At 56.7% G+C, this 12,709-nt stretch overlaps 2 protein-coding genes across 4 annotated transcripts in view; both read right to left on the bottom strand.

Annotated features, from left to right (window-relative positions):
* The window catches only part of LENG1 (leukocyte receptor cluster member 1), a 3,477-nt gene extending 2,780 nt beyond the window's left edge, over positions 1-697 (bottom strand). For both annotated transcript variants that reach the window (XM_008073863.1, XM_008073864.1), the window contains exon 1: positions 524-697. In XM_008073863.1, the coding sequence (XP_008072054.1) occupies positions 524-655 (132 nt within the window). In that variant the 5' untranslated portion in view covers positions 656-697. The remainder of the gene's footprint in view (positions 1-523) is intronic.
* A 422-nt stretch (positions 698-1,119) lies between these two features.
* TMC4 (transmembrane channel like 4) overlaps positions 1,120-12,709 on the bottom strand; it is a 15,439-nt gene continuing 3,849 nt past the window's right edge. For both annotated transcript variants that reach the window (XM_008073861.2, XM_008073860.1), the window contains exons 3-15: positions 11,238-11,383; positions 10,616-10,848; positions 10,370-10,491; positions 6,702-6,849; positions 5,217-5,384; positions 4,830-4,993; positions 4,284-4,410; positions 3,987-4,084; positions 2,932-3,115; positions 2,025-2,155; positions 1,772-1,927; positions 1,427-1,505; positions 1,120-1,333 (exon numbers count right to left, since the gene is read on the bottom strand). In XM_008073861.2, coding sequence (XP_008072052.1) covers positions 1,265-1,333; positions 1,427-1,505; positions 1,772-1,927; positions 2,025-2,155; positions 2,932-3,115; positions 3,987-4,084; positions 4,284-4,410; positions 4,830-4,993; positions 5,217-5,384; positions 6,702-6,849; positions 10,370-10,491; positions 10,616-10,848; positions 11,238-11,383 — 1,825 coding nt within the window. In that variant the 3' untranslated portion in view covers positions 1,120-1,264. The remainder of the gene's footprint in view (positions 1,334-1,426; positions 1,506-1,771; positions 1,928-2,024; positions 2,156-2,931; positions 3,116-3,986; positions 4,085-4,283; positions 4,411-4,829; positions 4,994-5,216; positions 5,385-6,701; positions 6,850-10,369; positions 10,492-10,615; positions 10,849-11,237; positions 11,384-12,709) is intronic.

Below are 12,709 nucleotides of genomic sequence, written 5' to 3'. Positions count from 1 at the left end.
GTGTGTGTCTGGGGAGCGGGGCAGGGAAAGGGCGCGCCGGTGGAGTGGAACTGGCTGTCACACTCCCACTTCGCTGAGCCTTCGCCTCCGCGAAACCGTCTCACTTCACCGCGCAAAGGAGATACAGCGCTAAAAACGAATGAGGAATTTCGCAAGTGAGGCGCCCTGCACGGTATGAGCATATAGTAGGCGCTCAATAAATAGGTTGTGCAGCAAACTAAAAAGTGATCTGAGTTTCCTTGAACCGTCCAAGGTTCATTTATTCATTCAACGAATGAATTAAGCTCCTCTTCTGTACCAGACACTGCTCTGGCCACACTGAGGGAAACCAAGACGAGGGCGAGATCAAGGGAGGTTTCATGGAGGTGGGCACCGGGGTCGCAGAGAAACGTCCCCAAAATTAAGATCGAAAACTGACATCTAATGACACATCTCTGCGCCCGCGGAATGCCACTTCCGGTTCCCACCGCGGCGCCTGCGCGCTCGGCCCCGGGAACTCGGCCCGGCCGGCCTCGGAGCTTACCTCTTGCTGCGCGAGCAGCACCCTCCGCTCACGCTCTTTCTCCTCCTCCCGGGCTTGGGCCTCGTCACGCCGCACGCGGGCGACATTGTCCTTGTTCCGGACGTGCCAGCTCTTCTTAGGCAAGATATTCATGGCGTCCTGGCTGTCCACGAACTGGCTCTCCCGCCTCCTAGCACTTCCGATTGGCGACAGGACGCTCCCCTCCCTGTTGTCCCTTCCTCGGCCACAGATTGGTCCCAACTAGTTGGTACGCCTCCCTGGGTCTATAACAACGGACGATTGGCTGAGACGTCTTCCATCATAGCGAATGTCAGACGTTCAGCGCGTGGTATCGCCTAGACCGCCACTTAGCAGAGTTATGAGTCGATCAGAAGTGTCCCCGCCCCTGAATCTGCCAGTTCAGGCCGCCGATTGGCTGGCACGCCCGTCAAGAAGGGCGTGCCACACCGACTCACATGCCAATACATTTGATTGGCTCACTTCCTGCCGTAGCCCCGCCCTCGCTCTCTGGATGCAGAGTTCAAAGAGTGTGCAGCAGCTTCCGCCGTATTTATTGATACAGGAAAGAAGTTTACGAGATAATCACAGACTTGGGGTGGGGGTTCTGGAAATCTCCAGAGCTCAGGGATGGGAGGACGTGGAGACTTCTCCAGTTCTAGTTTAGAGATGACGTAACCGAGGGCCGGGGAAGCAGATCCGGAGTCGGAATGTAGGACCGGACCCTGGGCCAGGCTGGGAAGGTCAAAGAGCCCCATTGGCTGAGCTCAGCGCCACAGCGCGCTGTGCCAGGAAGACTTTATTCTGCACCTCCTGGGGTAAAGAGATGACAGTGAGACAGACAGTCTCTCCCCGATGTCCCTTTCCATGTCCCGGGAATCCCCACAGGCTGGTAGCGTGGCTCACCGTCTCTATCTGACGTTTGAGCTCAGAGATGATGCATCCATAGGAGTTGGCCAGAGCCACAGAATACGCCATCAGGATGCTAGAGGAGACAGAAACGGAACCACTCCTGAAACGCTCTTCGGTGATCGTCCACGTATGGCTTCTTGTGGACTCCCCAAATCCCTCTTCTTTCATACTCAAGGAGTGCAGTCTCCCAGCCCCCTCCTCCTCTTTCGGACCCGGCAGCCCAGGCCCCCAGCCCTCCTCTCTCAAACCCCAGAGTCTGGGCCCCCCAGCCCCTGAGCTCTTGGATGCTCCCAAATCACACACGTTCAAACTCAGACCCAGAAGTCTGAGCCGCCTCACCTGGAGATCAGCAGAAGGGGCACAGCAAAAGCCTGGGACCCCAGGAAGAAGAGAAAGTTCTGGGCGGTCTGAGGGAGGCTGGAAATAGACTCAGGGATCTGGGCCCAGATGGATGACTGTCCCCGGAATGGACCACACAGCTTAGAAGGCGGTATCCTGAAATCAGAGATTGGCTAGGCTCAAGTAGGGCCAGGTGTCTGAACACCGAATGAGGGCAGAGGGAGGGAATCAGGCAGGACCACCGCCCACTTACAGGAAGATGCTATAAAGCACAGGAACGGCGGAGATGGCCAGACCCAGGAGAAGGACCAAGGGGAAAAAGAAATTCGCTGTGGAGGCCCGGAAGGTGCGGGAGGCCGGGGAGCAGGTGGAGAAGAGGGTGAACTGGAGGAGGAGAGCGAGAGAAGAGGAGATCTGAGGCACAAGAACCTGAGCCTCCGGTCTCTCCTGTTTCCGGATTTGGGAGTCTGGGCTCCCACCTCATTTAGTTCCCAGGCGTCTGAGTCTTTCCATCCAACAGTCAGGATGCCCTAAGACCCCCCTTTTCTGCTGGGCGCGGTGGCTCAAGTCTGTCATCCCAGCACTTTGGGAGGCGGAGGCGAGAGGATTACCTGAGCCCAGGAGTTCGAGACCACCCTGAGCAACTTGGCAGGACCTCGTCTGTACAATAAAAAAAAAAAAAAAATTGCTGGGCATGGGGGCGCACGCCTGTAGTTCCAGCTGCTTGGAAGGTTGAGGCGGAAGGATCTCCTGAGCCAAGGCTGCGGTGGCCGGGAGCGTGCCACTGCACTCTAGCCTGGGCGACAGAGTGAGACTCCTGCTCAAAAATATAAAATATAAAAAATCAGCTGGGTGTGGGGGCACACACCTATAGTCCCAGCTATTCGGGAAGCTGAAGTGGACGGATCCCCTAAGCCCAGGAGGTTGAGGCTTCGGTGAGCTATGATTGCACCACTGCACTCCAGCCTGAGCAACAGAGTGAGGCCCTGACTCAAAACAAAACAAAAACACTCCTTTTCCCAGATCCAGGAGTCAGTCTTCCAACCCCATCCTCCCTTAGGACCTAGTAGTCTGGGTCTTCGACATCCTCCTTCCCCAGGACCCAAGACCAGACCCCAACACCTTCTGCCTCAGACCCAAGAGGCCTCCCTACCCCTTACCTTTTTCAGGAAGAAAAGCAGCAGGAACTTGGCTGTGTTAAGCAGAGGCAGTAAAGGGCAGAAAAAACTCCCCACCCAGACCACCGTCTGCGCGTAGATGAGCCCCAGCACCTCGTCGGGCACCTGGAATTCCTGGGTCCCCGCCAGACGACCCAGTGCCCCAGGACAGAGGCCACAGAACAACCTGAAGAGCGGGGCCGGGCCGAGTCAGGGGGCGTGGCTTCCCGGAGTTTCCCCGCCTCCACCGTCCCATCAACCAATAAGAAGCAAGCATGTCGGAAAGAGGGGCGGGACCTTCAAGATTACACATGGAGGTGGAGGGGGTGTGTCCAGAGGGCGGGGCCTGAGGACTAGAAGGGCCTGAGATATCCGGGAGTAAGGGCGGGGCCAGAGGGAAGTAACCACCTAAAATATGCAGGGGGCGGGGTCTGCGGACCTAGGGCATGGAAAGGAAGCAGAGACTGGAATAGAAAGAAGGGACCGAGATCGCGCCACCAAATATATAAATAAGAAGAAAAAGAATAAAGGGGGGCTGAGCGCGGTGGCTCACGCCTGTAATCCCAGCACTTCGGAAGGCCGAGGCGGGAGGATCGCTTGGGCCTGGGAGTTCGAGGCTAGCCTGGGCAACTTAGCTTTGTTTAAAAAAAAATAAAAAATAAAAAAATAAATCCTGGCGCAGTGACTCACTCCTGTAATCCCAGCACTTTGGGAGGTAGAGGTGATTGGATTGCCTGAGGCCGCGGGTTCGAGACCAGCCTGGGCAACATGGCGAGCCCTCGTCTCTACAATAAATAAAAAAAAAACTACCCAGGTGTGGTGGTGTGCTCCTGTAGTTTCAGCTACTCCAGAGGCTGAAGCAGAATGATCGCCTGAGCCCGGGAGGTTGAGGCTGGAGTAAGCCGTGGTGGTGCCACTGCACTCCAGCCTGGGCAACAGAGTGAGACTCTGACTTAAAAAAAAAAAAAAAGTAAAAAGGGAAGAGACCAGCACGATAGGGGCAGGGCCTGGTCCGGTAGGGGCGGGGACAGACCACGAGAGTGGCGGGGAGCTCTCACTTTCGAGGAAACTGGATAAGCAGCGTGACTGCCAAGCCAGTCAACAGATCAAAGAGCAAGAGTTTATACATCTCCTGGCCCAGCCGAGTCTCCCAGCACTGAAGAAGGAAGAAACAAACAGTTGAGAAGGACCTCAGCAACCGAGCACCTGGAGTCTCCCGATTGCAAGCCTGAGACTCTATACTTTCTCTGGGTCCCTGGATCCATACCCCTGGGAGGGTGTCCTAGCACCCTAAGCTCTTCCTTCCTCCCAAACCAAGAGTCCAGACCCACCCGGGCATCTCTCGCCATTCTCACCGGAAGCTCTTTGTAATTGTAGCCACAAGTTTTGCAGTCCTCAGCCTCGGAGTCGCCCCCACAGGTGATCTGATTCCAGAGAGAGAAGAGCAAGACCACCAGGGAGGAGAGGCGGAGAAACACGGTCCTGGCAAGGGGAAGGTGGGGAGAAGGAATCGAGGTTGACCCAGTGCTCACCGCGTTCCCAGTTCCCTTCTCAATGTAACGCGCTGGCAGTTCTCCCCATTTCAAAGATGAGGAAAGTGAGACGCAGTGACAGAATCAGGATTTGAATCAGATCCCTCTGGATCCGATATCCGTGGAATTTCCGTGTCTGTTTCTTTTTGTTTGTTTGTTTGTTTTGAGTTCGAATCTCACTCTGTTGCCCAGGCTGGAGCGCAATGGCACACCACACGGCCACCGCAGCCTCGACCTGCTGGGCTCAGGCAATCCTTCCGCCTCAGCCTTCCAAGTAGATTTCCATGTCTTACATGTCAGAGCCAACATCCCTCAGACCGCGTCCAACCCCCTCCCTCCATCCCCAGCCCACCCCTATGAGTTTGGAACCTCAGCAGGATAAAAACGATCTGGCGACTCCTAGTATAGCCCTCCAGGGGCGCAATGAGTTTGAAAATGGGCGGCAGCACAAAGTTGACCCCGGAGATGAAGATGGACGGGAGGTAATTCACCCCAAGCTGCAGCAGTGGCGTCTGCTGGACAACGGGCGTCTCCTGGGAGGGAGAGTGGACCAAGAGAAGAAGCTCTGGGGTCTTGCAGGAGCCAAGTTTAAGATCCTGACCCAGACATTTCTTCCTTCAGGATCCCGAAGTCCAGGATCCAAACATACCCCCCAATACCTGCTCTCTAAGATCCCGGGAATCCTAGACTTCCGTCCTCTCCCTCCTCTTTAGAAATGTAGGTTCCAGGGCCCTCCTGTCCCAAGACCCTCCGCACCTGCAGCTCCACGGTGTACCCTGTAGCCCAGTAGACGCCATAGAAGGCTGCCCCCAGAAGCGCGACCACCAGGAGGTTGAGCAGCAGCCGCACCGACCAAATCCTGACTTGCTGACCCAGCGTCCGCACCGCAGCCCGGCGGCGCACCTCGGCTTCCTCCAGCTCCACCTGAAGCCAGGAGACACGATCACTTGGCCTCCATTCCCCCAGGCCGGGACCCTTCAGAGATCCTTCTCAACTGAACTGCTGTAGCCCTCCCCCCACCCACCAACGACCTCTCCAGTCCTTGTTCCACTCCCTTCAGGGCGCTTCAGGAGACCCGCGCCCCTTGACAACCCGCCCATCCGAGGCCCCATACAGCACCCCAACCCCTAAACCTCCGCCGTCAATCCCGCCCCTCCGAGACTCCGCCCATCCTTCCAAGCCTCACCCTTACAGCCCAGCACCCTAAGCCCCGCCCGTTTGCAACCCCACCCAGCACCCCAAGTCCCGACCCTTTACAGCCTCGCCACCCCCTCCTCGGCCCTGCACTTCACCCCGGGCCTGAAATTCCACCTCAGCAGCATCAAGTCCCGCCCCTTGATAGCCACGTCCGCACTCACTCTGGCCAGAAACGCAGGCCCCGCCCACTTCACAGGTCCGCACAGGGCCCAGGCTCCGCCCATTTACAGCCCCCCTCAGCACCCAGGCCCCGCCCCAACCCAGCATTGCACTTCACGCGGGGCCTGAAGTTTCCGCTCACTGGCATCAACCCCCGCGCCTTTCTGGCCACGTCCATCATATTGCCTTGCCAGCACCCAGGTCCTCCCCCCAACAGCCCCACCCAGCATCCAGGCCCCACCCTTCCACTAAGCTCTGCTCATCACGCCTGGCCTGAAGTTCCAGCTCAAGGGCATTAAGCCCCGCCCCTCTATGGCCACGCCCATCACCTACCTAGCCGGCAGCCCGGACCTCGCCCCTTCACAGCTCCGCCCAGTATCCAGCCCTACCTCAGAAGTCCCACCCTCTAACTCAGCCCTGCACTACGTACCTAACCTGAAGTTCCAGCTCGTTGGCATCAAGCCCCGCCCTTTCTGGCAACGCTCACCACTTAACCTTGCCAGCGGCCCAGGCCTTACACCGCCCAACACCCAGGCCCCGCCCCTCAGACGCCCCGCCCTCTGGCCCAGCCCTGCATTTCAGGCCTGGCCGGAAGTTCCCGTTCAGCGGCATCAAGCCCCGCCCCTTCTGGCCCCGCCCACACCTAACCTTGCTGTAGGCCCCACCCACTTCTTGCTGCTGACTTTCTTCTGCACCCTTGGACCCCTGGCATCCCTAAGGTGGCCTCCTCGCGACCGTCTCAATACCCAAGACCCGCCTTTCCTAGGAGAAAGCTCCACCCAGCGCCTCTCCGCGAAGCCCCGTCGCTGGGCCAGGCCATGTGCACGATCTCAGTCCGATCCTGCCCGGTCCGATCTTGTTGTAGACACCGTCCTCTAAGCGCACCTGTAATTCGTACAGGATGAGGCGCTGGCGCAGCCGCACGTGGCCGTCCCCGCGGAGGCCGAAGTCCCAGGCCGAGAACACCCGGTGGCTGTAGCTGGTCAGGGCCCCCGATTCCGCCAACAATGTCTGCTTCAGCCCCGACACCGAGCTGAGAGAGGGGAGACCGGGGAGACAGGGGGTGGAAGGACAGCCACGAGAGGGGAGAGGGGGCACCCCTCTTACCCGACAAACAAGGAAAGTGAACATTTGGCATTTGGCGAGCTGCCATCTGCTGGAGAAAGAGTCAAAGAGGCCGGGCGCGGTGGCTCAACATGTAATCCCAGCACTTTGGGAGGCCGAGGCGAGAGGATTGCCTGAGCCTGGGGGTTTGAGACCAGCCTGGGCAAATTGGTGAGACCTCGTTTCTACAATAAATCACTCACTCACACACACACACACACACACACACACACACACACACACACACACACATACACACACACACACACAATTAGCTGGATGTGGTGGCGTGCGTCTGTGGTTCCAGCTACTTGGAAGGTTGAAGCAGAAGGATCACCTAAACCCAACAGGTCGAGGCTGTGGTGGCTGTGAGTGTGCCACTGCACTCCAACCTGGGTGACAGAGTGAGATTCCGACTCAAAAACAAAAACAAAAAAACGCCTGGCTCGATGGCTCAGCCTGTAATCCCGCGCCTTTGGGAGGCTGAGGTGAGGGGATTGCCTGAGCCCGCGGGTTCGAGACCCACCTGGGCAACTTGGTGAGACCTCATCTCTACAATAAATCAAAAATTAGCCGGGCGTGGTAGCGCACGCCTGTAGTTCCAGCTACTTGGAAGGCTGAGGCAGAAGGATCACCTAAACCCAACAGGTCGAGGCTGTGGTGGCTGTGAGTGTGCCACTGCACTCCAACCTGGGTGACAGAGTGAGATTCCGACTCAAAAACAAAAACAAAAAAACGCCTGGCTCGATGGCTCAGCCTGTAATCCCGCGCCTTTGGGAGGCTGAGGTGAGGGGATTGCCTGAGCCCGCGGGTTCGAGACCCACCTGGGCAACTTGGTGAGACCTCATCTCTACAATAAATCAAAAATTAGCCGGGCGTGGTAGCGCACGCCTGTAGTTCCAGCTACTTGGAAGGCTGAGGCAGAAGGATCACCTAAACCCAACAGGTCGAGGCTGTGGTGGCTGTGAGTGTGCCACTGCACTCCAACCTGGGTGACAGAGTGAGATTCCGACTCAAAAACAAAAACAAAAAAACGCCTGGCTCGATGGCTCAGCCTGTAATCCCGCGCCTTTGGGAGGCTGAGGTGAGGGGATTGCCTGAGCCCGCGGGTTCGAGACCCACCTGGGCAACTTGGTGAGACCTCATCTCTACAATAAATCAAAAATTAGCCGGGCGTGGTAGCGCACGCCTGTAGTTCCAGCTACTTGGAAGGCTGAGGCAGAAGGATCACCTAAACCCAACAGGTCGAGGCTGTGGTGGCTGTGAGTGTGCCACTGCACTCCAACCTGGGTGACAGAGTGAGATTCCGACTCAAAAACAAAAACAAAAAAACGCCTGGCTCGATGGCTCAGCCTGTAATCCCGCGCCTTTGGGAGGCTGAGGTGAGGGGATTGCCTGAGCCCGCGGGTTCGAGACCCACCTGGGCAACTTGGTGAGACCTCATCTCTACAATAAATCAAAAATTAGCCGGGCGTGGTAGCGCACGCCTGTAGTTCCAGCTACTTGGAAGGCTGAGGCAGAAGGATCACCTAAACCCAACAGGTCGAGGCTGTGGTGGCTGTGAGTGTGCCACTGCACTCCAACCTGGGTGACAGAGTGAGATTCCGACTCAAAAACAAAAACAAAAAAACGCCTGGCTCGATGGCTCAGCCTGTAATCCCGCGCCTTTGGGAGGCTGAGGTGAGTGGATTGCCTGAGCCCGCGGGTTCGAGACCCGCCTGGGCAGCGAGACCTCATCTCTACAATAAATCAAAAAATCAGCCGGGCGTGGTGGCGCATGCCTGTAATTCCGGCTACTTGGAAGGCTGAGGCGGAAGGATCACCGGAGTCCAGCAGGTCGAGGCTGCGGTGGCCGGGAGCAGCCACTGCACTCCAGTCCGGGCAACAGAGTGAGACTCCAACTCAAAAAAAAAAAAAGTCAAAGAGACAGACACATACCAGTTGACTGAAGCCAAAGTCCAAGAAAGATTCAGAGACAGACCTGGGAGAGAGACAGAAACCTAGGCAGTAGGACAGGGCTGCAGAGAGAAGGGAGCAGGGACCAGAGTGAGAGGGACAGAGACCCTGGGAAAAGACAGAGAAAGAGAGGCAAAGACTCATTGAGAAAGTAGAAAAGGGGCGGCCCGATGGCTCATGCCTGTAACCCCAGCACTTTGGGAGGCAAGAGGATTGCCTGAGCCTACGAGTTTGAGACCAGCCTGGGCAACTTGGCGAGTCCTCATCTCTATAATGAATTTTAAAATAAAATTAGCTACGCATGGTGGCACACACCTGGAGTTCCAGCTACTTGGAAGGCTGAGGCAAAAAGATTACCTGAACCCAGCAGGTCGAGGCTGCAGTAGCCATGAGTGTGCCACTGCACTCCAGCCTGGGTGACAGACTGACTAAAAAAAAAAAAAAAAAAAAAAAGAGAGAGAAAAGAAACCTAGAAGGGGGGTGGTCAAAGACTCAGAGAGAAGGACAGACACCCAGAGAAGTGGGTTGGGGGAGAAAGATTCAGGAAGGAGACAGAGACCTAGGGAGAGACCAGCATCCCAGAGAAAGGGACTGGAACAGAGCTAACTGGACACGGAGACCATGCCTGCCTTCACTGCCCTGAACCACATAGTGCCCTTGGTGACACCTATGCCCTTAAAATCCATTCTCTGTTCTTCAGCCAGTGAGACCTTCTTTGGATGCAAATCAACTTATGTCCCCCTGTCTAAAACCTATTCCACAGCTTCTCCCTGCTCTGTTTTTTTGTTTGTTTGGGTTTTTTTTTTTTTTTTTTTTTTTTTTGAGTCAGAGGCTCACTCTGTTGCCCAGGCTGGAGTGAAGTGGCATGCTCATGGCCACCACAGCCTTGACCTGTTTGGTTCAGACACCTGGATAATGTTTTTACTTACTGAGGAGATGAGGTCTCGCCAAGTTGCCCAGGCTGGTCTCTAACCTGTGGACTCACGCAATTCTCTAGACTCCCCCTCCCAAAGTGCTGGGATGACAGGTGTGAGCCACTGTGCCTGGCCTACACATGTTATTTTATTTTATTTTTTTTAGTCAGAGTCTCACCCTGTCGCCCAGGTTAGAGTGCAGTGGCATGCTCATGGCCACCACAGCCTTGACCTGCTGGGCTCAGGCGATTCTTCCGTTTCAGCCTTTCAAGTAGCTGGAACCACAAGCATATGCCACCACACCCGGCTTAATTTTTGAATTAGTGTAAAGACAAGGTCTCACCAAGTTGCCCAGGCTGGTCTCGAACCCCTGGATTCAGGCAATCCCCTCTTCTCTGCCTCCCAGAGTGCTGGGATGACAGACGTGAGCCACCGCGCCCGCCTACACACGTGATTTTAACTCACACAGAGGTAAGGGCCACAGGGCAAGGTCAGCTTCTTGGGAAGGGGGCTTCTGCCACCACGCTCACCACCCTCTCCACGTCCGAGGAGGAGTCGGGGCTGCGGGGTGTCACTGACCGATGCAGGATGAGCAGGAGACAGATGAGACCGACGGCAAAGGCCGAGCACAGGTAGGTGACGGCCAGGCGCGGGCGGGGCGGGTAGAAGCCGTAGAAGAGAGGTGACCATTCCAGGTAACCCTGGGAGGGGAGGGCGGAGTGGGGTCATCGTGGGGAGTAGGCAAGGCTCAGGGATCTCGAGGCCAGGGCGTGGGTGCAATCACGGAGGGCGGCAGGGTCGGGAGCTCCGGCGGCGGGCACCTACTTCTCCCGAGAGCAGATAGAAGAGCTGGGCGGGGAAGGTGACCAGGCCCTGGGAGTAGGGGTGGTAGGAGCCGCAGGGCGAGGAGGTGTCGGGGTCGGGAGGGCCCGGGGGGGCCCCTTCCAGCCAGGTGGGCAGCAGCACCATGCAGGCGTTCAGCACCGAGGCCAGCGCGTTGAGGAGGAGCAGGAAGCGCAGCAGCGAGAAGTAGGACTCCGTGCCGGCGCCAAACTGGCCTGCAGGGGACAGCAGAGAGGCCGCGAGTCTTCGCACTCCAACCTCCTCCCTCGGACCCGGTAGTCTAGGCCCCCAGCCCCTCCTCCCTTAGATCTAGGACTCCAACTCCCCCTCCTCCCTCAGACCCAGGAGTCCAGGTTCCCAGCCCTCCTTCCTCAGACCGAGTCCAGTTCCCAGCCCCTCCTCCCTCAGACCCGGGAGTCCAAGCCCCCAGCCCTCCTCCCTCAGACCCGGAAGTACCGTTCCCAGCCCTCTTCCCTCAGACAGAAAGTACAGTTCCCAACCCTCCTCCCTCAGACACAGAAATCCAAACCTCTATCTCTTCCTCCTCCCACAGAACCTGGAGTCCAGACCCCGCCCCTAGCACACCACCTCCGACAGCACCCACCCCCGATCCTCTTCAGCGTCCATGCCCAGGGCTGCAGGGCGTGCAGGTTCGCCCTCATCTTCTCTTTGGACCTCCGGAGCAGCACGGCCCACTGAGCTGCCCTAGATCCAGACCCGTAGGCCACTTGGTCTCTAGCGTGGCTCTCCCTGGGAGGGAAACAGAGGCAGAGAAGTGAGGGGCTTAGCAGCCCCAAACTGGGAATCACCCAAATGTAGAAACAACCCAACAACAAAAGGGGAAGCAAATTATGACCTATTCACAACATGGAATACTCTGTAGCAATAAAAAAAAGAAACAAATCCGACTATCGCAGAAGCAGCCAAGCACAAAAGAATACAGACTGCACTATTCTATTTACACAGAGTTGCAGAGTGAGCACAAGAAACACCACTGTAGCCTGGCGCAGTGGTTCATGCCTGTCATCCCAGCACTTTGGGAGGCAGAGGGGAGAGAACTGCCTGAGCCCAGAGGTTCGAGACCAGCCTGGGCAACTTGGCAAGACCTCGTCTGTCTCTACAATAAATCAAAAAATTAGCTGGGCCTGGTGGCGCACACCTGTGGTTCCAACTACTTGGAAGGCTGAAGCAGAAGGATCACCTGAGCCCGGCACTGAGCCCGGCAGGTCGAGGCTGCAGTGGCTGTGAGCATGCCACTGCACGCAACCTGGGCGACAGAGTGAGACTCCTACTAAAAAAAAAAAAGAAAAAGAAAAGAAAAGAGAGGCCACTTTGGAAGGATGCACACGGGGCGAAGCTATTATATAAAGAAAAGCAGGCTGAGCATGGCAGCTCACACCTGTAATCCCAGAGCTTTGGGAGGCTGAGATGGGAGGATCGTTTGAGCCCAGGAGTTTGAGACCAGCCTGGGCCACATAGCGAGACCTCATCTCTACAAAAAATAATAAGTATATATATTTTAAAAAGCCAGATCTGTGCCATTACCTGGGATGCTGAGGTGGAAGGATGACCTGAGCTCAGGAGGTCGAGGCTGCAGTGAGCCACGTTCATGCCACTGCTCTCCAGTGACAGAGTGAGACCCTGGCTCAGAAAAAGAGAGTCCCAGCCCTCCTCCCTCAGACCCGGACTTTATTGGAGCTCTCACTCTATGAACACCAGATGTCCCTTGGTGTTCAGGGGGCACTGATTCCAGGACCCCCTGAGGATAACGAAACCCTTTTATAAGATGGCATAGTAGTTGCCGGGCTCGGTGGCTCAGCCTGTAATCCTGCACCTTGGGAAGCCGAAGTGAGTGGATTGCCTGAGACCACGAGTTCAAGACCTGCCTGGGCAACTTGGCGAGACCTCATCTCTACAATAAATCAAAAAATTAGCTGGGCATGGTAGTGCGCGCCTGTAGTTCCCGCTACTTGGAAGGCTGAGGTGGAAGGATCGCCACAGCTCAGTGGGTCTAGACTGCGGTGGCCAGGAGCGGCCACTGCACTACAGTCTGGGCAACAGAGTGAGACTCCAACT

The sequence above is a fragment of the Carlito syrichta genome, unplaced genomic scaffold (assembly GCF_000164805.1).
Source record: "Carlito syrichta isolate Samal-C Ts95f unplaced genomic scaffold, Tarsius_syrichta-2.0.1 Scaffold316208, whole genome shotgun sequence".
Taxonomy (NCBI): Eukaryota; Metazoa; Chordata; class Mammalia; order Primates; family Tarsiidae; genus Carlito; species Carlito syrichta.
The sequence above is the reverse complement of the archived record's forward strand: the minus strand, read 5'-3'. Positions and strand labels throughout refer to the sequence as shown.